The sequence below is a fragment of the Stomoxys calcitrans genome, chromosome 3, assembly GCF_963082655.1.
Source record: "Stomoxys calcitrans chromosome 3, idStoCalc2.1, whole genome shotgun sequence".
NCBI lineage: Eukaryota > Metazoa > Arthropoda > Insecta > Diptera > Muscidae > Stomoxys > Stomoxys calcitrans.
The window spans coordinates 102,113,680-102,140,286 of record NC_081554.1 but is presented as its reverse complement, the minus strand read 5'-3'; the positions used below and the strand labels follow the sequence as shown (position 1 = coordinate 102,140,286).

General features: G+C 35.3%; 1 protein-coding gene and 1 long non-coding RNA gene across 3 annotated transcripts in view; both read left to right on the top strand.

Annotated features, from left to right (window-relative positions):
* The window catches only part of LOC106085854 (unconventional myosin ID), a 111,102-nt gene that overhangs the window by 58,043 nt on the left and 26,452 nt on the right, over positions 1–26,607 (top strand). Inside the window, exon 2 of the mRNA XM_013250300.2 lies at positions 23,141–23,443. Coding sequence (XP_013105754.2) covers positions 23,141–23,443 — 303 coding nt within the window. The remainder of the gene's footprint in view (positions 1–23,140; positions 23,444–26,607) is intronic.
* On the top strand, positions 7,996–9,580 carry LOC106085858 (uncharacterized). Of its 2 annotated transcripts, none has more exons than XR_001221033.2 (3): positions 7,996–8,115; positions 8,388–9,196; positions 9,275–9,580. It is a non-coding gene; the product is annotated as an uncharacterized LOC106085858 (long non-coding RNA). The 2 variants fall into 2 exon arrangements; XR_001221032.2 differs by having other exon boundaries at positions 7,996–8,328.

The following is a 26,607-nucleotide window of genomic DNA, read 5'->3' as shown; positions in this document are numbered from 1 at the left end:
TTATTCTTCACTTTGTATTATATACTGCTATAAAAAGTACCATTAACTTTAGAATAAAGATATGCATCATTATGTTATCATGTCCTGCTATCACGCCAAACGTCTGACTTCAAAACATGGCGAGATCATCAGAAAAAAGTTTGGAGGTTCCTTACCATTCAGCTGCTTCTTAGAGAAATTTTCATGGGCAGAAGTCAAAAATTATGAAGTCTTTTGAATAAATAAAAAGGTTTATTCATAGACGATCTGTATTTGTACCTTTTGACGAAATAATTAAGGTCAAAAGACTATTTTTAGTGACTCTAAAAAAAATCATAGAAATATTTGTCCAACAAGTCCTTACATAAGGCCTGACATGATGATTTTTCCGTCAATTGGTATTTATACACAAACGCACCCATTCTTATTCCCAAAAGTTGTCGTATACGCCAGCACATATGGATGCGTGGATGTGTATACATATATATGTTTATATATAAATTAAAATGATGTTTATATGCACTTGGAACTGTTGCGTCTGAATGTCGTCTACGATTGGACATTTTGTGTTTGTAAAATTCTGTGGGGCGTTTGCACATAGGAAAACACATTCGTTTTTGAACCATCAAATTTAGGTCAATCTCATAAATGCCACAGATTTCGAAGCAATCACAGTGGCACTCGACTATTTGTGCATAACATGCCGCTCGGATATACAAAATGTAAAGCAGCTGATGGTACATATTGATGTTCTCATGACCGTGATCTTGTGACATATCATGTCGTTGAAACAATAGTTGTTTACAATACGTGTAATTCCCGACAAGTTTTCGAAGGAATGAGCACCATAAGTGAAACTGTCCCGCTTGCACGGATACGAATACGGTGGGACCGTGCAATAGGGTCGGCAGGGGATGAGCCAAAGAAATGGCCAACGGTGGCGCTCGCAGATCTTCAAAAGATATACCATAAAAAAAGCCCGATCTAGAGGGTCGCTGCCAGCCACAGCACTAGGTACCGATGCGATGTCAAAATCTACCATCCATCTAAAAAAAACGATTCAGAAACAGGAACAAGACATAATGGAACTGACAACCCCCGATGACGACCTATGGATTAAAACGCGTTATATGATTGGAACATAGAACGCCAGAACTCTCTCAGAATCATCGATACTTTACGAGGTCCAGAAAGAGATGTCAACCTACAACCAAGATACCCTCGGTTCAAAATTTTTTCAGGCAATGAAATTTACCGAATAAATGGGGTCGGTCTTTTATTGTCGTCGAAAGCAAAGCGAGCTCTTCTATCATACAAGAGTATATCTAAACGCATCATGTACAATGCTACGCGCACACCGAACCCGATGACGACGACACAATTCATCAATTCTATTCCCAACTCGATTCATGACACGCTCTACCAAAAGGAGACATTAAACTTATTATGGGGAATTTCAATGCCAAGATGGGCAATTACAACAATAATCTACAATCATGGGAATGCAAGGACTTGGCGAAACCAGGAATGACAATGACGATAGATTGGTTGACATCTGCGCAAAAAACGGTTTCTTTTTTTTTGGAGGCATCAAACTCCCCCATAAAAATATACACAAACATACTTCGGAATCACCTGATGGAAACACCCGTAATCAACCACGTAACAAATCACATACTTATCAGCAAACTCTTTCTGGGTTCGCTGTTGGATGTGAAATCGACATATATAGTGACCACATGCTCTCAGTAGCCACTCAAGGTCTCAAACAAAAAGCACAAATTTTAACCTCTTTAACCTAAAAAAAAAATAGAAACCGCGCGCGAATAGAATAGACAGCACTAACCGAGAAGCTACAAAATACCACTCAGACATGGGCCGACCTAACTGCAGCATGTATTATGACGGCCTCCTCTATCATAGGAATTGCTAGATGATCCAAATAACCATGGATAAGTAACGAAACTATAGAGGAAATAAGACACCGGAAACCTCTGCATAACCCTTTGCTACGGGCAAAATCAAGTGCAACAGAAACCGCAGCCAGGACTAAATATCGCGCCTCCGCCTCGCTGGTCAAACGCCTAGTTCGCAGAAAGATGTGGACAGATCGGAATTAACAACACCCGAACAAAATTGGAACGACCATCAAACGAAGACGTAAGCTCCGACCCCCAATAACCCGAAACCCAAGCAGGGCTATATATTCAACCCCACCCACCTGCAAAGAAATTGAGGTCATTCAGGTCTCACTCAAAAATAGCAAATCAGCCGGTCCTGCCGAACTTTTGCGGTATGGAGCACACCCATTGCTCGATCAATCACCCCAATCATCAGAGAGGCCTGGGATACAAATATTACTCCCTCAGAATGAAAGAAGAGAGTCATGGTCACGATCCCAAAGAAGGGTGACCCCACACAGTGTAAAAACTGAAGAGGGATAAATTGACGGGGATAGGGCAAGCCGCGTAGTTAGCTTTTTTCCATACAAAATAAGAGAATATTCTCTGACCAGGCAAATAAAATAAAGCCTATCGGTTAGAGTTCCTTCAGACAAGTAAATTTTACTCTGAACTATGGTAATAAAAATTACTTTAGAAACGAGGGAAAGAACTCAATAAGTTAGCGAAGTTCATAATTTGTTCAGAAGTGTCTGTTATCCGACATTTGTTTTGCAATTAAGTTGCCTCATATTTATTTGTTCTTTTGTATCTAATATTTTCCCTATGATTCAAGTAGACAAAAGCAAATAATTAAAAAATTTTATAATGATTATTTCATATTCATTTCTATTCTAAACATGGATGTGTCATGTATTTGTGACTGCCATGGAAATGATTCATCACACTTCGATGCAAAAAGTTCGTACATAAAACAAAAATCTACAGGGATGGGATGATGCAATGCATGCAGTACAAAAACATTTTAAACAATTGTTTGTCACACTAACCACCCCCTCAACAAGGTGTGACTGAGTCAAATAAAGAAGTTGTTAAAGAAGCAAATGCTTTTGCATGAATCGCATTCACCCCCATGACCACCATAGTATGAGTGATACAAAAAACTAGCTTATCTTAGCAATCCATATCAGGTTATTTTGACATGCAAAGGGCCTAAGCAGTAAACATTATATTATTATGGCCCTTTCATCCCATAAATGTATCGAGTCAAGTTCTACATGTGAAATTTTTAAATACAGTTGATCTCAACTATTCGGCTTGCTCGGGACCGAGCTTAGCACGGAAAATCGAAAACACCGCAAATGCTCTTTCTCTGTTGGAGCCTTTTTTGAACACCTTGACCGGTCAACTATCAATTACAGACTCAATGTTATGGGATACTCAACTTTAACACAAAATGATAAAAAGGGGAAGCTCAGAATTTTACATCAAAAAATAATGTGTCTGGTTCAAGGATAGTAGAGGTAAGCATGGTTAATAGAGGAAGCACAGATAGTAGAGGTAAGTCACGGTTAACCGAAACTAAAATCAGAGCACGCCGGTTAACAAGTTTAACTAGTTGATGGAGGTCCGGATAATGGAGGTTCAATTGTATTTTAAATTCCTCAAAATAAAATTTTTGTATGCTATTATGTTTAATGTTTTTTGGCTTGTCGCTAAACATTATATGCGTTCGTTTGTTTTTAAAACCAGTTCGAATGGCTCAGACACACTTAAACAATTCGTGCCTTTGTGACTTCACAGCCGCCTAGAAGTAAGAAACTTCTTGCAGCAATTCTTAATCACATTTTAATAGATATATTATGTTATGTAATAAAATACCTTCATTTAAAAGGTTTCAGTTCAACCAATATCCAAACCAAGCTAAATTATACTTTGGAGGAGTCTGGGTGGTCATTTTCAAGCAATAAGATATTGGTTGCCAGAGTTTTAACGGGGCCGTACGATTTGCCATGATGAACACCGTAGTGGTTGACCTCTTGAGATGCCCAGAAAAAATTAACAAAAACCTCAAAATTGTTTTGGATGACCATCGCTTAAAGGTTCGTGTAGTAGCTAAGGTCACAGGGATTTCAAAAAGTGCTGTACTGTGAAAAATCTGTGCGAAAGATATTTATGATCTGACACGAGCTGTTCTTAAAATAATGTAAATTTATAACGAAATAACCTTTTCCATCTCTGCCTTTTAGTTAAATGACTAGTGTTGGTATTATTAAAAGCAAGCAACATTGAGAAAGAGGTCCGCAGACTTTTTAACTGAGCTCGATGTAAAAATCGGAAGTATATTGGGATGTGTATTACACACGGAATACGAAAAGATTACCAGAGCGGCAAAACGTGCCTCCTGGAAGCATTTCTGTGACCAGGTCGATGGCGTTAATGACGCCGCCAAGATGAAAAATTTCTCTCAAAAATCTATGTCCAAACTGAAACGTTAGTAGACGACATGGGAGTGAGAGCAGAGACAACGGAGGACAGGTTGAAGCTTTTGATGAAAACGCATTTTCCACAGGATACGACGGTACTAACGGAGACACCGGAATCTTGGAATAATGAGGTTGATCGAAGGTTTATCATAACGGAATTTATGGTAAAGGAAGCCTTGAGGAGCTTCACATCTTTTAAGTCACCCGGACCTGATGGAATATTTCAGGCGTTGCTACAAAAGGAGGCCGACTATCTGGTGCCTTATTAGGCAACTATTTTTGCAGCGTGCCTAGGATTTGCATATACTCCGAAAGCCTGGCAGGAGGCAAAGGTGGTGTTTATACCCAAGCCCGGCAAGGCATGTTATGTGACACCGAAGGCCTACAGGTGGGTCAATTTGACGCGCCACGTTTCCTCAATAAAACGATTTCGATATCTGACAAGCTCAAATCTTAGGAGTGATCTTGGATAGGAAACTGAATTGGAAGTGTAACACTCAGGAGCGTACTGAGAAGGCTCACAGATGTTGAGCACTATGTAGACGGGCCGTAGGCTCGAAATGGGGCCTGAATCCGAAGATAGTCCACTGGCTCTATAGAAGCGTAATTAGACCAATACTTACTTACGCCTCAGTAATTTGGTGGACTGCTATGGAGAAAAAGTGCAACTTTAGGACCATACAACAAGTTCAGTCACTTAAGGCGATTTAAGGGCGTGGGCGACAAACTCGCATGTAACACTGTGGAACAGCGAAACAGTCGGTAGGACGGCGAAAATCCAGTTGGGTGATCCAGATCGTGAGAGGACGTTGCTATTACTGAAAGGAAGTAAGAAGGAGGTCAGTATAGCTTTTGGTATCATAACGAGACACATACGACTACGAGCTCACTTATGCAAAATCGGTGCAGCAAGTGATGGCCTGTGTAGGGCATGTGGGGAAGATGATGACACTTTGGAGTATTTCCTATGTCATTGCCCGGCTTCGCGGCTAACAGACAACGGTGTTTAGGTGGGGACACGATACCAGACATAAACCAACTTAGGGGAGTGGTATGGAAAACAAATAGTAGCACGGAATACCTAGCTGAAAATTTTCTTTTTCGAGGTTATTTTTTAGTTTTTAGAACGCACATCAAGCCGATTACTGGCTTAGATGTATGTCTATAGTGGCATGAAGCAGATTAATATCTGCACCCTCTTTTCAACCTAACATAAAAGGAAGTTGGGTTGTACAAATAGATATATGTAGATATATAAATGTTTAATGTGAATTATGAACCTTTGTTTTATGCTTGTCTTATGTTAACTAATATTCAAAGAAATTAAAATTAAAATCATTTTATAAAAAACTCTTTACCAGGCCCGTTCCGCTGCGGATTTTTTACAATATGTTGAACAAAATCGTCAGTGTTATTTTTGTAGTCCGCTCTTTCAGGAACCCATGAGTTATCCTTGACAATTTTCCAATATCTTTTTCATAAAAAACGTGGTTCAAAGTTTTCCTGTTCTTTTCGAAACCCAAAAACGTGACGTTTTTGTGTTTTCATTTTAAAAACAATGTTTTCCCGATTATGCGCTAGATATGAAGATATGAAAGGAAAAATTTAATATATATTTTTATAGGTTTATTTTTAAGAAAACGTATTTTTTTTTTGTCGGATAAATTAATTTTCATTCACAGATTTATAAAAATTTATGGAGAATAACTTACGCATACAATCTCATTTTCATTTTGTGCTTTGCATATACCTTTTAAGGCTGGTTTTTGGTAGGTAAAACTCCCACATATCCATCGATTGATACCCATAATGTCATTATCGGTTAAAATCTTTGTTTTTGATTTCCAATTGGAATATAAATAATTTGAAAATTAGGGTACGGGATACGTCCGCCCACTTCAGATATCAAGAAAAGAAATGAGATATTTTCACCACTCGATCATTCTACGCCATCTGTTAAAATGTCAGAAAAAACTGTTTTGGCGTTTTTGTCGTGATGTTATCGTGAGTCATGGCTTTTACTGGGAGTCATTATTTTTCTCGTGATTCGCAATATTCGTGGCTCGTTATTAGTGTAGTGAGCATGATTTCACTCACTCACGCTTACGCTCAAAAAATTTTAATTCAATCATGATCACGCACGATCACGTGATTAGATATGGACCTAGCCCAGGGGTACACAAAACTAAATTTTTCTTTACGCTAGCGTTGATGCTCAATTGACACATATTATTATTTTCTTGGCTTCAGTCGTTGTTGAGACGCGCATGGGTGTACGCATAATTTTTTTATTGACAAGCTAAAAAAATGTTTTCTTCTGATTTAACGCTAGATAGGAAAGAACAAGTAAAGGGTGATTTTTTTGAGGTTAGGATTTTCATGCATTAGTATTTGACAGATCACGTGGGATTTCAGACATGGTGTCAAAGAGAAAGATGCTCAGTATGCTTTGACATTTCATCATGAATAGACTTACTAACGAGCAACGCTTGCAAATCATTGAATTTTATTACCAAAATCAGTGTTCGGTTCGAAATGTGTTCATTCACCGTTCAGCGATGAGGCTCATTTCTGGTTGAATGGCTAATGAACACATTTCGAACCGAACACTGATTTTGGTAATAAAATTCAATGATTTGCAAGCGTTGCTCGTTAGTAAGTCTATTCATGATGAAATGTCAAAGCATACTGAGCATCTTTCTCTTTGACACCATGTCTGAAATCCCACGTGATCTGTCAAATACTAATGCATGAAAATCCTAACCTCAAAAAAATCACCCTTTAATTTAATTATCTTGATTTTATGTTTATTTTTAAGTAGTTCTGTCAAATTAATTAATTTTCAATCAGAGAGAGTTAACAAAAATAGAGAGTAATACACGCATACAATTTCATTTTCACGTGATCACGAATCACGTGATTCACTCGTGACACGACAGCTCACGCAGTACCACCTTTCTATCAATGTATAGGACTACAAAAAATCGCTTAGCATCCCCAGGATCAGTTGTTGCAACCGCATATTTGATTGTGGAGGTATTGATCCTCGTCAAGCTCCTACAGATGAACAAGCTCGTTCCGTCGCTCTCACTGAAACTCTCTACTCGATGGAGCCTTCAACTATCCGCAACCTGTTGACGCCCGGTAGCACTCAGTTGAGCTCATGATAACAATGAACCCCACGCAAATCGGAGCTTACAGTTGCGCCATGTGTGGTGCACAAAGTTGTGCCGTCCCGGGATCTGTCTTTTTTGGAGCGTTAGAGTCAGGAAAAGAGAACCCTCCCCGAGTCAGTAGCGGGCTGGGCTTTCAAGTGGTTATGGATTCCATGCCTACCGGAGACCATGCCTACAGTGCACTTAAAATTCCCGAAGCAAATCTGAATTCAGGCTACTACCCCTAACCTAACTTTTGTAGCAACTTCGGTTTTAATTATATGTATGTATTAACACGTTGATTAATTATATGTATTAACACGTTAAGAGAAGACTACATTTCAACACGACTTCTTGAAAGTTCATTTGCATGCGTGAATGCAAATGCAAATGCAAATTTGCTCACGAACACCCCGTTAAGAAACTGTGGGAAACCTTGTCTCACATTAATAAAAGCTGTTCGATTCAGCTATTAGCTCAATGATATTTTTTAGCAGAATCCAAACAGCTAGCCAGACGTTCAGCGTTATTCCAAGTTTATATCGGATCTCAATCCAAATTTCCGTAGAAAGGCCATCTTAATATCATTCATTGGTTGGTTACGTGACAACGCATAAAATTGTCATTTCCGTTCCATAATGACTATTGTACGATTTAAATTTAATCAAACTCAAAAACGTTTAAAATTAAATGGCAAATTGGTAACTCTGACAATAATTTCAAATGTGTTCCCCTAAAACTATGCCACATTCGCATTATATCGTCATATACATCATATGTTGACTTTAATGATTCCACCTTCCATGAGTATAGTACCACTCATTGATACATAGCTATTTGTTTACGTCACGTCACTCTTACCGCAGGCATCCAACCGTTCACTCAACAAATTGGGCCTCTTCACGGAGAAAGGCAAAGGAAAAGTGTAATTGTTAGAATAGAAAATAAAAACAAATCGATTTTCGTTCGACCGTCCCCGTTACATGTTTGGTATTTCACACGTTTCGTTTTTCGTAACAGACGATGAACTCATAAACAAAGTCTGCTGATGCACCAAGTTAACTGACCTATGCTCACACTCAGCCAGTTCCGTCTGTAAAAATCCGGGGTAAGCATCGCCTGTTTGTTGCTTTTCATTTCTACTCAACATTCTAGGTAAAAAGTACCGAGCTCTACAATAGCTAGCCAAACAAGTCCAAACAGTGCCACATGCAACTGGTCGGTATGTCGGCGTGTAAGGTGTGAGGTGTTGTTGATAGGTGATGGCTCGCTTAACATTCGGCGAGTATCATCATCGCCTTCGCCATGTCTGTGTTGGAGGTGGTCAACAGATTCTTTTTCGCGCACATCTGTTTATTTTTCTTGTGATGGGCCTCATTAGAATTTATTATGATCCATGTGTGAACTGCAATTCAAATGTTTACAGTGCACTACTCAATTCCCATCAATTTACAGGCAGCGAACATTCGATTAATGTTTTATGAATTGTTGATGTCAATCTGGAATCGAGAAAATAAGAAAAAAATTTATCTTATACGTCGAATATATAATTCTTAAACTGTTATTTTTGAAAAAGATACATTTTAAATAAAATCACATTAAAAGTGTTCAAATAAAACAGCGATATTATCCATATGCTCCTAGCAAAAAGTCGCACTACTATATAACATGATTGGTAAGCATATTCAAAATCTAATAACTACTACGCGTCTAGGCGTCGATTAATCACTTTTACATGTCAATTTCCTAATAGGAATGTCTTTCCGCACAGAAATACCAATAGTTAAGAAATAAATTGTTATGCCCAGGGCTGCGGACTCGGAGTCGAGCAATTTTTGCTGGAATCAGAATCGAGGACCTTGCCTCTACTTCGACTCCTAACAAAAGAGAAAAATGGTTCCACGAAAAAAAAAAATTTTAAGAAAAGAAATTCATTAAAATTTTGTATTAAGAAAAATTTCATTTAAATTTTGTTTTTAGAAAAAGTTTCATTCAAATTCTGTCTTTAAAAACTTGTCATTGAAATTATGTCTCTAGAAAAAATGCCATTGACATTTCATCTCTAGAAAATTTTCATTCAACTATTGTCTTAAAAAAAATCATAGACATTTTATCTTTAGAAAAAATGTCTAAGAAAAAATATAAATGAAATTTTGTTAAAATTTGTTTTGTTAAATTTTGTTTGTTAAATTTTGTTTCAGAAAGGAAGTTTTGTTTTTAAAAAAATTTCATTGAAATTTTGTCTTTAGAAAAATTTTATTAAAATTTTGTCTTTAGAAAAATTTCATTGAAATTTTGTCTTTAGCAAAATTTCATTGAAATTTTGTCTTTAGAAAAATTTCATTGAAATTTTGTCTTTAGAAAAATTTCATTGAAATTTTGTCTTTAGAAAAATTTCATAGAAATTTTGTCTTTAGAAAAATTTCATTGAAATTTTGTCTTTAGAAAAATTTCATTGAAATTTCGTCTTTAGAAAAATTTCATTGAAATTTTGTCTTTAGAAAAATTTCATTAAAATTTTGTCTTTAGAAAAATTTCATTGAAATTTTGTCTTTAGAAAAATTTCATTGAAATTTTGTCTTTAGAAAAATTTCATTGAAATTTTGTCTTTAGAAAAATTTCATTGAAATTTTGTCTTTAGAAAAATTTCATTGAAATTTTGTCTTTAGAAAAATTTCATTGAAATTTTGTCTTTAGAAAAATTTCATTGAAATTTTGTCTTTAGAAAAATTTCATTGAAATTTTGTCTTTAGAAAAATTTCATTGAAATTTTGTCTTTAGAAAAATTTCATTGAAATTTTGTCTTTAGAAAAATTTCATTGAAATTTTGTCTTTAGAAAAATTTCATTGAAATTTTGTCTTTAGAAAAATTTCATTGAAATTTTGTCTTTAGAAAAATTTCATTGAAATTTTGTCTTTAGAAAAATTTCATTGAAATTTTGTCTTTAGAAATATTTCATTGAAATTTTGTCTTTAGAAAAATTTCATTGAAATTTTGTCTTTAGAAAAATTTCATTGAAATTTTGTCTTTAGAAAAATTTCATTGAAATTTTGTCTTTAGAAAAATTTCATTGAAATTTTGTCTTTAGAAAAATTTCATTGAAATTTTGTCTTTAGAAAAATTTCATTGAAATTTTGTCTTTAGATAAATTTCATTGAAATTTTGTCTTTAGAAAAATTTCATTGAAATTTTGTCTTTAGAAAAATTTCATTGAAATTTTGTCTTTATAAAAATTTCATTGAAATTTTGTCTTTAGAAAAATTTCATTGAAATTTTGTCTTTAGAAAAATTTCATTGAAATTTTGTCTTAAGAAAAATTTCATTGAAATTTTGTCTTTAGAAAAATTTCATTGAAATTTTGTCTTTAGAAAAATTTCATTGAAATTTTGTCTTTAGAAAAATTTCATTGAAATTTTGTCTTTAGAAATATTTCATTGAAATTTTGTCTTCAGAAAAATTTCATTGAAATTTTGTCTTTAGAAAAATTTCATTGAAATTTTGTCTTTAGAAAAATTTCATTGAAATTTTGTCTTTAGAAAAATTTCATTGAAATTTTGTCTTTATAAAAATTTCATTGAAATTTTGTCTTTAGAAAAATTTCATTGAAATTTTGTCTTTAGAAACATTTCATTGAAATTTTGTCTTTAGAAACATTTCATTGAAATTTTGTCTTTAGAAACATTTCATTGAAATTTTGTCTTTAGAAAAATTTCATTGAAATTTTGTCTTTAGAAAAATTTCATTGAAATTTTTTCTTTAGAAAAATTTTATTGAAATTTTGTATTTAGAAAAATTTCATTGAAATTTTGTCTTTAGAAAAATTTCATTGAAATTTTGTCTTTAGAAAAATTTCATTGAAATTTTGTCTTTAGAAAAACTGAAATTTCTTTAGAAAAATTTCATTGAAATTTTGTCTTTAGAAAAATTTCATTGAAATTTTGTCTTTAGAAAAATTTCATTGAAATTTTGTCTTTAGAAAAATTTCATTGAAATTTTGTCTTTAGAAAAATTTCATTGAAATTTTGTCTTTAGAAAAATTTCATTGAAATTTTGTCTTTAGAAAAATTTCATTGAAATTTTGTCTTTAGAAAAATTTCATTGAAATTTTGTCTTTAGAAAAATTTCATTGAAATTTTGTCTTTAGAAAAATTTCATTGAAATTTTGTCTTTAGAAAAATTTCATTGAAATTTTGTCTTTAGAAAAATTTCATTGAAATTTTGTCTTTAGAAAAATTTCATTGAAATTTTGTCTTTAGAAAAATTTCATTGAAATTTTGTCTTTAGAAAAATTTCATTGAAATTTTGTCTTTAGAAAAATTTCATTGAAATTTTGTCTTTAGAAATATTTCATTGAAATTTTGTCTTTAGAAAAATTTCATTGAAATTTTGTCTTTAGAAAAATTTCATTGAAATTTTGTCTTTAGAAAAATTTCATTGAAATTTTGTCTTTAGAAAAATTTCATTGAAATTTTGTCTTTAGAAAAATTTCATTGAAATTTTGTCTCTAGAAAAATTTCATTGAAATTTTGTCTTTAGAAAAATTTCATTGAAATTTTGTCTTTAGAAAAATTTCATTGAAATTTTGTCTTTAGAAAAATTTTATTGAAATTTTGTCTTTAGAAAAATTTTATTGAAATTTTGTATTTAGAAAAATTTCATTGAAATTTTGTCTTTAGAAAAACTTCATTGAAATTTTGTCTTTAGAAAAATTTCATTGAAATTTTGTTTTTAGAAAAATTTCATTGAAATTTTGTCTATAGAAAAATTTCATTGAAATTTTGTCTTTAGAAAAATTTCATTGAAATTTTGACTGAAAAATTTCATTGAAATTTTGACTTTAGAGAAGAATAGCTGAACCGGGCCCGCTCCGCTGTGCCTTTTTTTACAATATATCGAACAAAATTTTCTTCCGAATATTTATATTCGACAATTTAAGAGTTGTGAAATACCATGCAGCAAAAGTGATAATTGTATGTAGCTTGACTAACAGTATGCTATTTTTAACATACTGTTAGTCAAGCGACTTGGTAGCCGAGTTGGTAGAGTGCTTGGATCCCAGAGCGTGGGTCTTGGGTTCGATTCCCACCAGAGGCCTTGGTCTGTTGCTACTGTGATATCACTGTGATAATCCCATGTGGATTTTGGGGCGTCTGCGCAAATGCCGAATGTGGATGTAAAATTCGTTCTATACTCCCAGATAACTGACATTTAAACCCTATATTGGTTGGTAAATATGTCCGGTTTGATATTGGTGATTGATTGGGGTAGCCAGAGCCTTTGTCCCCAAAGGTAGATATCAGATTCGTATTTTACTCCCAAATACCTTTCGTCGGTATATATGTATGTCCCAATTCGGAGGATGTTAAAAGTTGGGCGGCCACACAGACAGTTAACCCTGAAAAAAACCAGCACCGTGCTCTACTCTCTATCCCCATATTGTCTTATGAGCCGTCCCCCAAACACTTGGCCCCAAAATTGGATATCATGTTCGTTTTCTACTCTCAAATACCTTTTATTGCTAAAGTCATGGGCAATTATGTTCGGTTTGGAGGGGTTTTAGGGGTGAGCCCGGAAAAATATCAGCACCGTGCTTTACTCTCACAGAGACTTTGTCCCAGAAAATATAAGTTTCGTGTTCTTCTCTAAAATGCCTTTTGACCCCATGTTGCCATAGTCGGTAAATTCATTTATGTTCTACTCTAAAATACCTTTTAGTGGAAAAAAAAAGTTCAGCACTGGGTATTCCTTCAACAATAGGTGCGACAACTGTGAAAAATTATCGATTTAAGACTTCAGTACAAGAAACTTAGTACCTAGACCACTAACTTTTTTTTATACCGTCCACCATAGGATGGGGGTAAACTAATTTCGTCATTCCGTTTGTTACACATCGAAATATTCATCTGAGACCCAACAAAGTATATATGTATAATCTTGATCCGTTCGTTTGTCCGTCTGTGGAAAGTACGCTATCTCTCGAAGGGATAAAGCTAGGCGCTTGAAATTTTGCACAAATACTTCCTATTAGTATCTTGGATCTTGACTTGACATGAATTATCCGATTATTATCCGATTTGGCTGAAATTTTGCAAAAAGTCGTTTGTTTTGGCTTGTATGGTTCAAACCGGTTCAAAACTTGATATAGCTCTCATATAAACCGATCTCCAGATTTGACTTTTTGAGCCTCTAAAGGGCGCAGTTCTTATGCGGTTTGGCTAAACATTATTTTAACGATTTCTCTTATGACCTTCCACGTACGTGCCAAATATGGTCTGAATCGGTCCATAACCTGATATAGTTCCCGTATGAGCCGATCTCCCAATTTTAATTCTTGAGCCACTATATAAACCATGTATGGTCTGAATCAGCCGATAAACTGAAATAGCATGAATAACATGTCAATTTCAGAATCGAGCAAAAAATTAACAAATGAGATCCATGGTGGAGGGTATATTAGGTTCGGACCGGCCGAACTTAGCACGCTTTTACTTACTTTACTTTTTATAAAAGGAGGCTTCTTATCGTTGAGCTAAAATTTCAATCAAACCCGCTCCACTGCGCTTTCGCTTTCCAAATGTAGACAAATGTCACCTTTGTAATGTAACCTACTGTCCAATAACTCTGATTCTGTGTACGTTCGTTGAGCCCTCCCTTCAAACCGTTAAGCACAAACTTGGATATTCGCACTCTACTAAACAAATGTTTATCTATGGCAAAGATAGCCACTTCAACTACCTATAACACCTATTGTTAAGGCCCATCTTAGGGTGGGAAAGTTTAAAAATATCACCGCAAACGACCGCAACGAAATTTCTATATTTTGTGTTTCTTTATTTTAAGTACCGAAAGGTTGCCATAACAAAGATAAATGCTGCATGATCAATGTTGACCACTCGGCCCTCTCGCTGTTTGTGTTGACGTCTCCATTCAGTTGATCCAATTGCAAACAGCCAATAGATGGCGCTAATTTAAATGTTAGTGCTATTCGCTTAGAGTGGCTTAACGCCTTCAACATTAATCATCATATGGTAGTTGTCTATAAATGACTATATGAATTCCTATAAATTAGTCATCATTTAGACTTTTTTCAATCAAATCATATTGCCATATTTAACGATTTTCTGTGGTAAAGAACTAATTTGCCCGTCTATATATTTGGTGCGATGGCGACAGTTCTAAGTAATTAAACCATGTAAAACTTTTGAAGAAACAAGTGTTGGCCAACAGCACCCCGTTTGGACTTGTCTAGAAAAGAAGGACCCTTATCGATGAGCTAAAAATGACGGCCACTTTGACGTTAAGGTTTGCATCTCCTCCTATCATTCTGAACGAATCGTCATGATTTTGGGGGTATGGCGGCCTTCATTTATTTAGGTCCCCAAATTAATTAAATCACTAAGTGTCCTGTTAGGCCATTATGATTGATCGATTGTTTTAGGGTAAGCAGAATAAAGAGATCAGATTCGCAGTCCACATCCATATACATTTAATTTAACCCCATATTGTCATGATTGGTGTATACAGCCGTTTGGTGGAGGGCGTCTATGGAGGGTTGTGCGCCACACCCCATCTGCCATTTGGGCACAAATTTGAGTGACGCACTCCACTCAAAAATATGTATTACTTGATCCTCCCCCATTGTTTTAATTGGTCAAATAACCTATTGGAGGTGGTTTTAGGAGTTAAAGCACACAAATTCGTAATCTGCTTCCAAATAGCTTTCATTTGATTTTCATATAGATATGATCGAGACAGATTGCCATTTAGAGGGCTTTTAGGGTTGTGGCGAACCCAAATTAATTAGAACCCACTATTTATGTCATATTCGTAGTCTACCACCGAATGCCTTTCATTTGAGTCCTATATTGATATTGAGCCCATTTTTATAAAAGTCAAAAAACCTAAAAGTCGCCTTTCGCCCCAACTTGGGATCCCAATTTTTGGAGTAACGCCAAATTATAAAGCCTATTCTTCCTTCCTGACTACTCTACTCCCGAATACCTCGTATTTGAGTCCCATATTGTATTTATATATATATTATGGTATCACAATGGACGAAAACATCTAAGTCAGTTTGATGGCAGTCTGCCACTTAAACGGAACCTAACCGTTCCACATTTTTTTTCTATCCCACTGTGTGCCGTTCGGACTCAGGTACAAAATAGGAGATTAGGTTACGTTTAAGTGGCAGTCTGCCATCAAACTGACTTAGATGTTTTCGTCCATTGTGATACCACAGGAACAGGAAGATGCCTTCTAGTTCCTAACGTTGAACGTTAACAATGCTGATCGCTTTAGAAACCCCAGTAACTTGCGAATGTTCACATCCGGAGGTTACTTATCATTGAGGTTAAACTTGAATCGTAAAGCACTTAATTTTGAATTTTGCCCCTGTTCCTTAATGGAAGGGCAAATTTGCATTTGGTTACACAAATTTTCCACAGATTTTTGGTATTGTCTCCAGATTTTGCATGACGGCATCAAATTTGGAAATTGGATTTAATTGAAAAACAAGCGAGGAAGGCCAAAGTCGGACGTTACCGACTATAAAATACCTACCCTAAAAGTGGAAATGGGCAATACCACTATATGGATGTCAAATTTAATTCTGAAACGATATGAATGGACTACGGCAGAGGTTTTCAGATGATTAAAAATAAAATTAAAATTATTTAAAAAAAAATGTAGTGAGGGCTTTCGCCCAAAATTTCAATAGTCAAAAAGAATGATATTTGTCAATTTTCGTAAGGATCGCTTGAAAAATGACTCCATTGTTGAAATATTACTCAAAATCGGACGAACGAAAAAGCGACGAATATGGGAACTATAAATAAATCTGGACCGATTTCAATCAAAGTCCGTACACACAGTAGAAGTCATAAAAGAAGAAATTTTTAAGAGAAAATCGGGTAAAACACATATAACGAAATTTGAACCGGTTCGAACTGACTAAAGACCGAAAATATGGTGGTTGTCGTAGAGAAAGTCATTCTGCAAAATTGTGAGAAGACCAGTTGATAAATGCGATTGCACAGGCCTTAACACATTTTCAAGTTTCTAAGGGAAACTTGAAACACATTTTCAACTGAAATTAGGCAGAAGTTTCCAATTTCCAAATTTATAGCAATCTTCTAAGCTAGTGTATATATATATATATATATATATATATATATATATATATATATATATATATATATATATATATATATATATATATATATATATATATACACTAGCTTAGAAAATTGCTATAAATTTGGAAATTGGAAACTTCTGCCTAATTTCAGTTGAAAATGTGTTTCAAGTTTCCCTTAGATTTTTCTACACTCAAATATCTGTTATTTACTTATTTAAACCCCCACACCCCAAACCATATATGAAACACATAAACAAATAAACCGACAAACAAATAAAAATTCTTTTTCATATATATAGATAGCTGAACGCAGTCCTCAAAATTTTTACAATACTTTAACTAATTCGATTTTTCCCCAAAATTGGTGGGTGGGTGGTAAAGTTAAAAAATAATACCGCAAACAACCGCAACGAAAATCCTATATTTTATTTTTATTTATTCAAAGAAAGGTTGTCTTAACAAAGATAAATGCTGTATGACTAGTTTGACCACACTCTCTCTCTCTCTTTTTCTGTTGATGTTGGCTTCTCCAAATTAGCGCCATTTACTGGCTGTTTTCAATTAGATCAACTAAATCTAATTGGATCGTCTAAATCCTATTGAAGACAGTTGGCGCTTATTTAAATGTTAGTGCTACTCGCTTGGAGTGGATCATCATGTGGTGAATGTCTATAAATGACTATATGACTACCTATTAAATAGTCATCATTTAGTCTTTTTTAAATCAAATCAAATTGCCATATTAAGAGATTTTCTGTGGTAAAAAACTAATTTGCCAAGAACCAATGTGGTGTGGTGGATATAGTTATTAGATAGATATTACCATGTAAAACTTTTGAACAAAAAAGTGTTGCGTAGCAGCACGTTGTTTGGTCTTGTCTAACGATCAGTTATTGAACAGTTTGAAAGCCGAGTTCAGGAAAAGTTGGTCCATTGACTACCTTGGGCACGTACGTAAAGTACGAAATAATTTTTATGTGCTTAGTTACATTTTTTTTTTGTATAAATAAAAATCTATATAACCCAATATAGGCAATATGGGACAGCAAACGACCCACATTAAACCATTATTTCTTAAATATTTCTTATTTTATATAAAAGCGGAAACTTAATTTTTAAAAGCGTCCTGTATAAAGGACGATATACTGGGAGTGCGCCTAATATAGATCAATATGATTAATATTCATCATAATAACACGCATATTATAGGGATTTGTCTGCACCAGCTGTAAAAGTAAAAATAATGGTCCCGTTGCTAGTAAACAAGAACTTTAAATGTGAAGCTTGATCAAAACTATAAAACAACTGTGAATTGTGACATCTTTGAACTTCTTTTCTATATGGGTTTTCAAAATATTCAAATAAATGAACACGTAGTGTAAAGTTGGAGTTATATACTTTGCGCGCGCATTAAAAATGCAACTCTGCAAACAAATCCCACAAAAGCAAAGCCCAAAAGTTAAACAATTTTTAACTTTGAAACCTAAAAAAAATACTTAACGTATGACATGACAACACAGAATGGCGTACGAGTTCAATCGTCAAAGTTGAAATTATTTAACTTTTACATGTCGCTTTTGTGGGATTTGTATGTAACTCCACCTTAAGAGATACTAACGTCCGATAAAAGGGACACTATGCACTAATGGGTTAATAAGAAGTATCTATGTAGCCACATTTTTTTAGCATTTAGTGTTTGTACTATGTCGCATTTTATTGCACACATGTGTTTAAAACTTCTATTATGTATCACTTTCTTTAAAAAATCCAAAAAGAATCATGAAAATGTCTCTATTCTATTCGATAACCTAAAGTTAAATATATCGTACACCAATAATGGGGTACAGGTGATTGATGCTTAGCGCAAACTGTGTGTCCATGTTAACTTGTGTACAAAGAGAGATCGCGATGATCTTCAAATTATTGAAATTAGCTGTAGCAGATTTGGATGCAGCTCTCTTATATATGTTCCTCCGGCTAATATTGGACTAATATTACATTAATGTGAAATCTGTAATAGGCACAAAGTATTCCCTTATGACCCCTGTATAACTAGCAAATTTCACAGAAATCGGTTCAGATTTAGATATAACTTCCATATATATGTATCGTCCGATTTCCTGTTTTAAGGCCTTTGCAAGCGCATTTATCAACTGATCTTCTCACAATTTTGCAGAATGACTTTCTCTACGACAACCACCATATTTTCGGTCTTTAGTCAGTTCGAACCGGTTCAAATTTCGTTATATGTGTTTTACCCGATTTTCTCTTCAAAATTTCTTCTTCTATTACTTCTACTGTGTGTACGGTTTTTGATTGATATCGGTCCAGATTTATTTATAGTTCCCATATTCGTCGCTTTTTCGTTCCTCTGATTTTGAGTATTATTTCAACAATGGAGTCATTTTTCAAGCGATCCTTACGAAAACTAACAAATATCATTCTTTTTCACTGTTGACATTTTTAGCTAATTTTTTCGGTCAAAACCTAGGCACCCCATCAGTACGTTTTTTTTTTATAATTTTATTTTTAAGAAAACAAAGTCATCAAAATATTTTAAATATTTTTTATTTATCTATATTTTATTATTGAAAAACATAAATAAGAGGAATTAAGAAATAAATAAAAAAAGTAAAAATTCCAAAAAAAAGACTAAAGCTTTCCCAATTTAAGTACAAAAACAAAAATATCGAAATCAGTATTTCGATGCGAATTCTTATTCTGTGTAACTTTGTTTTCTTAAAAAAATTATCGTTGTAAAAAATGTACTGAGGAGGTGCTTAGGTTTTGGCCGATACTGTATATACATCGCCCTTTTTTCACTTATGGATACGTATTTATTACTCATCTGAAAACCTCTGCCGAAGTCCATTCATATCGTTTCAGAATTAAATTAGACATCCATTTCCCATTTCCACTTTTAGGGTAGGTATTTTATAGTCGGTACTGTCCGACTTTGGCTTTCCTCGCCTGTTTTTCAATTAAGTCCAATTTCCAAATTTGTTGCCGTCATGCAAAATCTGGAGACAAAAAAATACCAAAAATCTGTGGAAAATTTGTGCAAGCAAATGCAAATTTGCCCTTCCATTAAGGAACAGGGGCAAAATTTAAAATTAAGTGCTGTACGATTCAAGTATAACCTCAATGATAAGTAACCTCCGGATGTGAACATTCGCAAGTTACTGGGCTTTTTAAAGCGATCTGGATGGTTCAAAGATAGGAACTAGAAGGCATCTTCCTTCTTCTGTTCCTGTGGTATCACAATGGACGAAAACATCTAAGTGAGTTTGATGGCAGACTGCCACTTAAACCTAACCTAATCTCCTATTTTGTACCTGAGTCCAAACGGCACACAGTGGGATAGAAAAAAATGTGGAACGGATAACGAAATTTTATATGGTTATAATTTAAGGGTAAACCAGACAAATTGCAAATTTCAGGGCTCTGGAAGGGCCGGTGGCCCATTGGTGGGTTGGTCATCGCGGCCATACAAAATTTAGTTCGGAAATTTTTTTTATTTGCCTCAAAGTGCAAATAACATTTTATTTTTAATTTTCGCCAAGGCTTGTCCCTTTTTATGTGGTTTGAAGTCATTTCTTAACCAATTTTCAATTTTTTAACTGATTTGGGTAGCTGGCAAAGTTTGCTATATTTTTGCTGCAATAAATTCTAAGATCGGACCACAAATGTGCTTATGGCAGCCCGAATTCATTTTTTAGGCACGAGGTTAACAACTTTGAAGGCCCACCAACGGACCTTGAAATCTTGCACATAGTCAATACCTCAGCTAGGTTAGATAAGAGTGGCAGTCCTTTACAGACTCACTTAGACAATTTTAAGTCCATTGTGATACCACAGTAGCGACAGACCACGGCTTCTGGCGGGAATCGAAACCACGACCACTGTACTGGTAATCCAAGCACGCTACCAACTCGGCTATCGGGGCGCCCTAAACTTCAGACTCAGTATCACTTTCTGATTCGATTTAGATATGTCCGTCTGTCCATGTTAATTTGTGTACAAAGTACAGCTCGCAGTTTTCATCCAATCGTCTTCAAATTTGGTACAGGCATGTTTTCTGCCTAGAGACAAAGCCTATTGAAATTGAAAAAAAAAATCGGTTCAGATTTGGATATAGCTCCCATATATATGTTCGTCCGATTTTTAGTAATAATGCAATAAAATTGTCATTTGTTAACCGATTCTCTCTAAATTCGGCAGGAAGGATTTTCAATTGAATTTCATGGAAATCGGTTCAGATTTAGATAACGCTCCCATATATTAGCCCGATTTCCACTCCTAGAGCCACTGCAAGCTCATTTATTGACCAATCTTCTCGAAACTTCGTACAACGATTTCCTTGACGACTGACACAGTATATATATATATATATATATATATATATATATATATATATACATATATATATATATTTATATATATATATATATATATATATATATATATATATATATATATATATATATATATATATATATATATATATATATATATATATATTTATATATATATATATATATATATATATATATATATATATATCGCCCGATTTTCACTCTTATACCCACCGCCAGCGTATTTATTCACCATTCTTCCCCATTTCCTTCACGACTTGCACAATGTTTATAAAGTTTGCTCGAAATCGGTTCAGATTTAGATATAGCTCCCATATATATGCTCGTCCGATATTGAGCAATATTCCAATTAAATGGTCTTTTGTTATTCGATTCTCTCGAAATTTGGCAGGAAGGATTTTCTCTTGACTCACGGCATTAGTGGTGAATTTCATGGAAATCGGTTCAGATTTGCATATAGCTCTCATATATATATGTCGCTCGATTTTAACTTCTACAGTCACAGCAAGCGCATATATTGACCCATTTTGCCAAAATTTTGTAAAACACTTTCCTCCACGACTGCTACAGTATCTTGGAAGTTTGATCGAAATCGGTTCAGATTAAGGTATAATTCCCATATATATGTTCCTCTGATTTTGTGAGTATTGCAAGGAAGTGCTGAGTTTTTTACCGATTCTCTCGAAATTTTGCAGAAAGGATTTTTCTTATGACTCTCAATGAATTTCAATGAAATCGGCCCAGATTAAGATATAGCTGTCTTATATGTATATCGCCAGATTTTCACTCCAAGAGCCACTACAAGCGCATTGTTTGACCAATCTTGCCAAAATTTTGCACAACGCTTTCCTCGACGACTACCACATTATCTTAGAAATTTGCTCGAAATCGTTTCAGAATTAGATATAGCTCCCAGATTTTGGTTAATTTGCAATAATGTTGTCATTTGTCAATCGTAGTTATTACAGTTTGAACATAGTTGCTCGCCGAGATCCATCAAAATTGGTTCGGAATTGAATATAGCTCCCACATTGTACTTATAGGGTAGGTGTAGAGTATTAGGATAGGGTAGGTGTAGGGTATTATAATACTTTTGCCCTTCCTTACTGGTTTTTTGCTTTTGTCAGGGATAAAACGTCCAGAGTGATTAAGTGTATCATTGAATGCCGTAAATCAGATGGTATTGTGCACAATGCGGCTGTGATACACAAACAGGCCATACAAATTTGAAATCGATTTGAAATTTAAATAATTAACAGAACATACATTTAAATAGCAAAACGAAAAATGTAAAGATGTAAACAAAGAGAAAGTTGACGAGTACTGTCAAAAATTCAAAAAAATTTATGTCGTCTGACCGCTTTCTGCAATATTATTAAGTGAATCCTGGGTTGTAGAAAGCTCCAGTAAAACCCTCTATTCGAAAAATCTGTGTAATCTGATAAAATGCAGTATATGGTCCGATCATAGAATCATATTTGACAATGCTAATAATTGTGCTTCCACTAATTTCTTAAAATTTCAGCAAATTCGGATTTTTGATGAATTTTTTTGGACAAGCCTACAAGTACACACTTTTCTGTTATACCAACTTGTAATAATAATGGTACTAAGCTCGAGCTTCACAGTAAAATCAAAGTATATACTACTTAACATAATCATAACATAAATGTCTAAATTAGATTCAAAAAATATTGTATTATCTATGAAATAATTGCCTTATAATGCATTAATTCACTACATGGCGCCAAATAAATGTTGATTGATCTCACTAGTTGCGAATGATGCTTGACACTATGGCTGTTGATTGTTTGGAATGCGATTATCCACCAGACTCAAGTAGTTTTCGTTGTTCCTACAATGCTATGCGGAGGTGCGAGAATATCTATATCTCACTGTTTGTATTTGGGCGATCTTTTTTCGTTTATACTTTTACTCCCATTGACATAATGAGCACAATGAAAATCATATAATTGATATTTGTTTAAATTGAGAACTGATTGGATAGCAGGTTGCGCCACGAGCGTTGTTTTGTTTATGATTAAAATAATTTTTTAAATGTATGAAAGCTTTCAATGATGTTTTTATGTTACCGTTTTGTTACAGATTTCAAGTTGGCTCCATTTACACCTACATTGGAGAGGTCTGCGTCTCTATGAATCCCTACAGGCAGATGAACATTTATGGATCCGAAACAATACGAAATTACAAGGGGCGAGAACTTTTTGAGAATCAACCCCATGTTTTTGCCATTGCCGATGCTGCTTACCGAATATTAAAACAACGCCAACAAGACACCTGCATTTTAATATCCGGCGAATCTGGAGCTGGTAAAACAGAAGCATCGAAAATCATCATGAAATATATAGCTGCTGTCACAAATGTCCAAGGGCAAAATGAAATTGAAAGGTAAGCGTCAAGCGGCTCCAGGTTTACAGCCTTCGACTTATGTTTGAGGACTTTCAGAGCTTTTCAATTCCTTATTTCTTGGAAAAGGTCATTTAATGAGTATATTTTTTCTATTGTTTTTTGTTTATTTGAAAATTATTTCCTACCAATCTTTAAGAATAATCCTACCAGACGCGATCAAAATGTTTTACAAGCCAAGAACGCGGTATATGTTTTCATATCTACCACCGAAGAGTTGGTCATGTTGTCGTTCCAATTGCAACACATCAAACGCTATATATATCCTATATGGTACATATCGATAGCTTAATATAAAAGGACCCAAATCAATATCTACCAAATTGGCGTTTTTTGTTTATTCTAAAAATTTCAAGTGGATACAATTACAAATAACGTCCTCCGAGACGTCGATCTCATGACACCAACGATTGTCATCATTTGTTATGCCTATACGGGAGATATGTGTACATAACTCATTAAGTCCCGTTATAATTCCGATAACCATACTCAGATGTGCCTTTTCCATTAACAAAAGACTATCTATGTTCGATTTTGAGCGTTCGTCCGGCAGAAGCTTTGTATGTTCACATCCGGCTGTTGAATTCCAGCGATTTAACTATGTATCCTTATAACGCTCTTCAATTCCATGGAAATTTTTCGATAGTGGTGGTTATACATCTAATATTGACATAAGAGCAAGTCTTGCACCCGAACTCGCAAGCATGTCCGCCTTCTCATTTCCTATGACATCCTTATGTTCGGGAAACCAGCATAAAGCCAGATTATGATTCCTCTGAAGACAATTTAAGGCCTCTCGACAACGACCCAAGATTTTAGATCTTATACTCGTACCAACTAAAACCTTCAATGCTTCTTGACTATCGCTGTAGATGCAGATGTTAGATCGATCTATACCTCTGGATAGCACAATCTCTGCCGCACTAGTTATCGTAAAGACCTCCTCTGCCTGGAAAATGCTGCAGTCATCACGCATTCCATCAGTGTTGGTATCCTAATATATAGTCGGCGCTCTACTATTTCCGTCACTACTTGTAAGTCCTTCTGCAGTTCTTTCAATGTGCTGTCCAGTATACGGGAATGGCTAACTGGAGTTTTCTAAGCACGTCAAGCTGTAATAGTCTTAACAGAGTCCTCTCTGGCGACTCCTTTATAAACAAATCGTTCGGCTGGATTCCCAGCATAACCTCTAGGGACCTTGTCGCAGTAGTGCCCATAGTCCCAATCATGAATCTCAAGGCAACCCTATTAACCCTGTCTAGATCGCGCACATGTGTCCGTTTCTGCGTCACAGGCCACCAAACATCACAGCCATACGTCAGAACTGGCCTTACCACCGAAGAGTACAGCCAGTGCATCAACAGAGGTCGTAGCTTCTTATAAGCTTCTTTACCAGCGAGGCTCTGTTCAAGTTCCAGTCTAATTTACTTTCAACAATAACGCCAAGAAATTTGGCCGATTAAGCCTACTTCAAAGTTTCAGAGCTTTAATGCTTTTTAACAACAGAGCTATAATAATTTTTAAAAATAAAGGTCGAGTTATTTCCCTCTCCTGTAAAGTAACAAAAAATCGAGCTAAGTCCTTTTTTATATTAAGCCCTCGGTATACTAGATCGTAGTTATATTCATAGACGATCTAGACACGTCCGTCAGTCTGTTTTTTAAATCACTCTACAGTCAAAACTTAAATGATGACCCATATCTTGATATAGCCGCTTTGAACCGATCTTGGGATAAGAAATCATGAGTTCATAAAAGTCGTATTTTTGCCCCGATTTTAATGAACAATCATACCGGGTTTAGATAAAATGATCTTCCGATTGAAGGGCTTGAGCCCAGAAATGCGCTGTAACAACCTATTTTCCACCAAGGGAATAAAATCCTACCAATTTTGGTAGGAACCTGCCAGAAAAACGGCAAAACTGGCCACGATATGATTTGTAAATTTCTAAAACTATTCGGACGTCTCAGTGTTTATGTTCGTACATATTATATTGACTACTGGATAACAAAGTTCTTGAACACTAGTAAATATTTGTCTGCTCTGTCACATGATTTTTGGACTGTCATCTGTACACTCCGATGTCCTTGCGGAATTATCTGGGTCTCATCCAGTTTGGGACTATGCAGGCTGGTATCGGTGCCGATACCAACTAACTGCTTTCGGGCATCAACGCTGATGGCGACCGGAGACATGCAGTCTTCTTACTAAACACCGGCTGTCTCGGAGACGTCAACAAGTCTGAAGGAGTTGTATCCTACGGATTAAACAAATTGAGACTGAAGGTGTATGGAAACACTGGGGTTGGGGAATCACAAGACGACTCAGCAGTTGTTGCTGAGCACTTGAACCATTCAGGACACTGGAAATCCCCTGCCACGATCGAATCAGGAGGGGAAGACATCGAGAAGGGACCCGGCCAGCCCTGTGTGGGTGGGTCATCCAGTTGGATTGGGTTCAAGGTGTGCAACAGAGGGGAAGGGCGGAACTCAAAAGATACTTCAACAGCAGCAGGTAATGAAGCATCTGTGGAGCAATCATCCATACTGCAAGTGTCCAGTGTCCACTACTTTCTCAACTGTCTCTGGATGCGTAAGGAAACTCATCATTACAAGATCAAACGAATCTTGTGAGGATGAACTCCTGGCGGACACAGAAGACGAAGCTAACGCAACAGTGGTGGAAATTGTGTATCCTGACTATGGTCCGGTTTCTGCAGATAAATCTTCACCATTGTAATGCCGCTTCGGTGGCACTAAAAGTCCTTCTGATGACAGGAGGATTTGACGTTGTTCTTATCCAGGAACCTTGAGAATGCGGAGGAATGGTTCGTGGACTAAGAATTCCTGGATTTAAACTTCTCAACAATATGGGGAAATAGGAGACACAGAACCTCTGGATGCGTAAGGAAACCCATCATGACAAGATCGAACGCATCTTGTGAGGATGAACTCCTGTCGGACACAGAAGACGAGCCTAATGCAACAGTGGTGGAAATACTGTATCCTGAGTATGGTCCGGTTTCTGGACATAAATCTTCACAATTGTAAGGCCGCTTCGATGGCACTAAAGGTCCTTCTGATGACAGGAGGATTTGACGTTGTTCTTATCCAGGAACCTTGAATGATGCGGAGGAATGGTTCGTG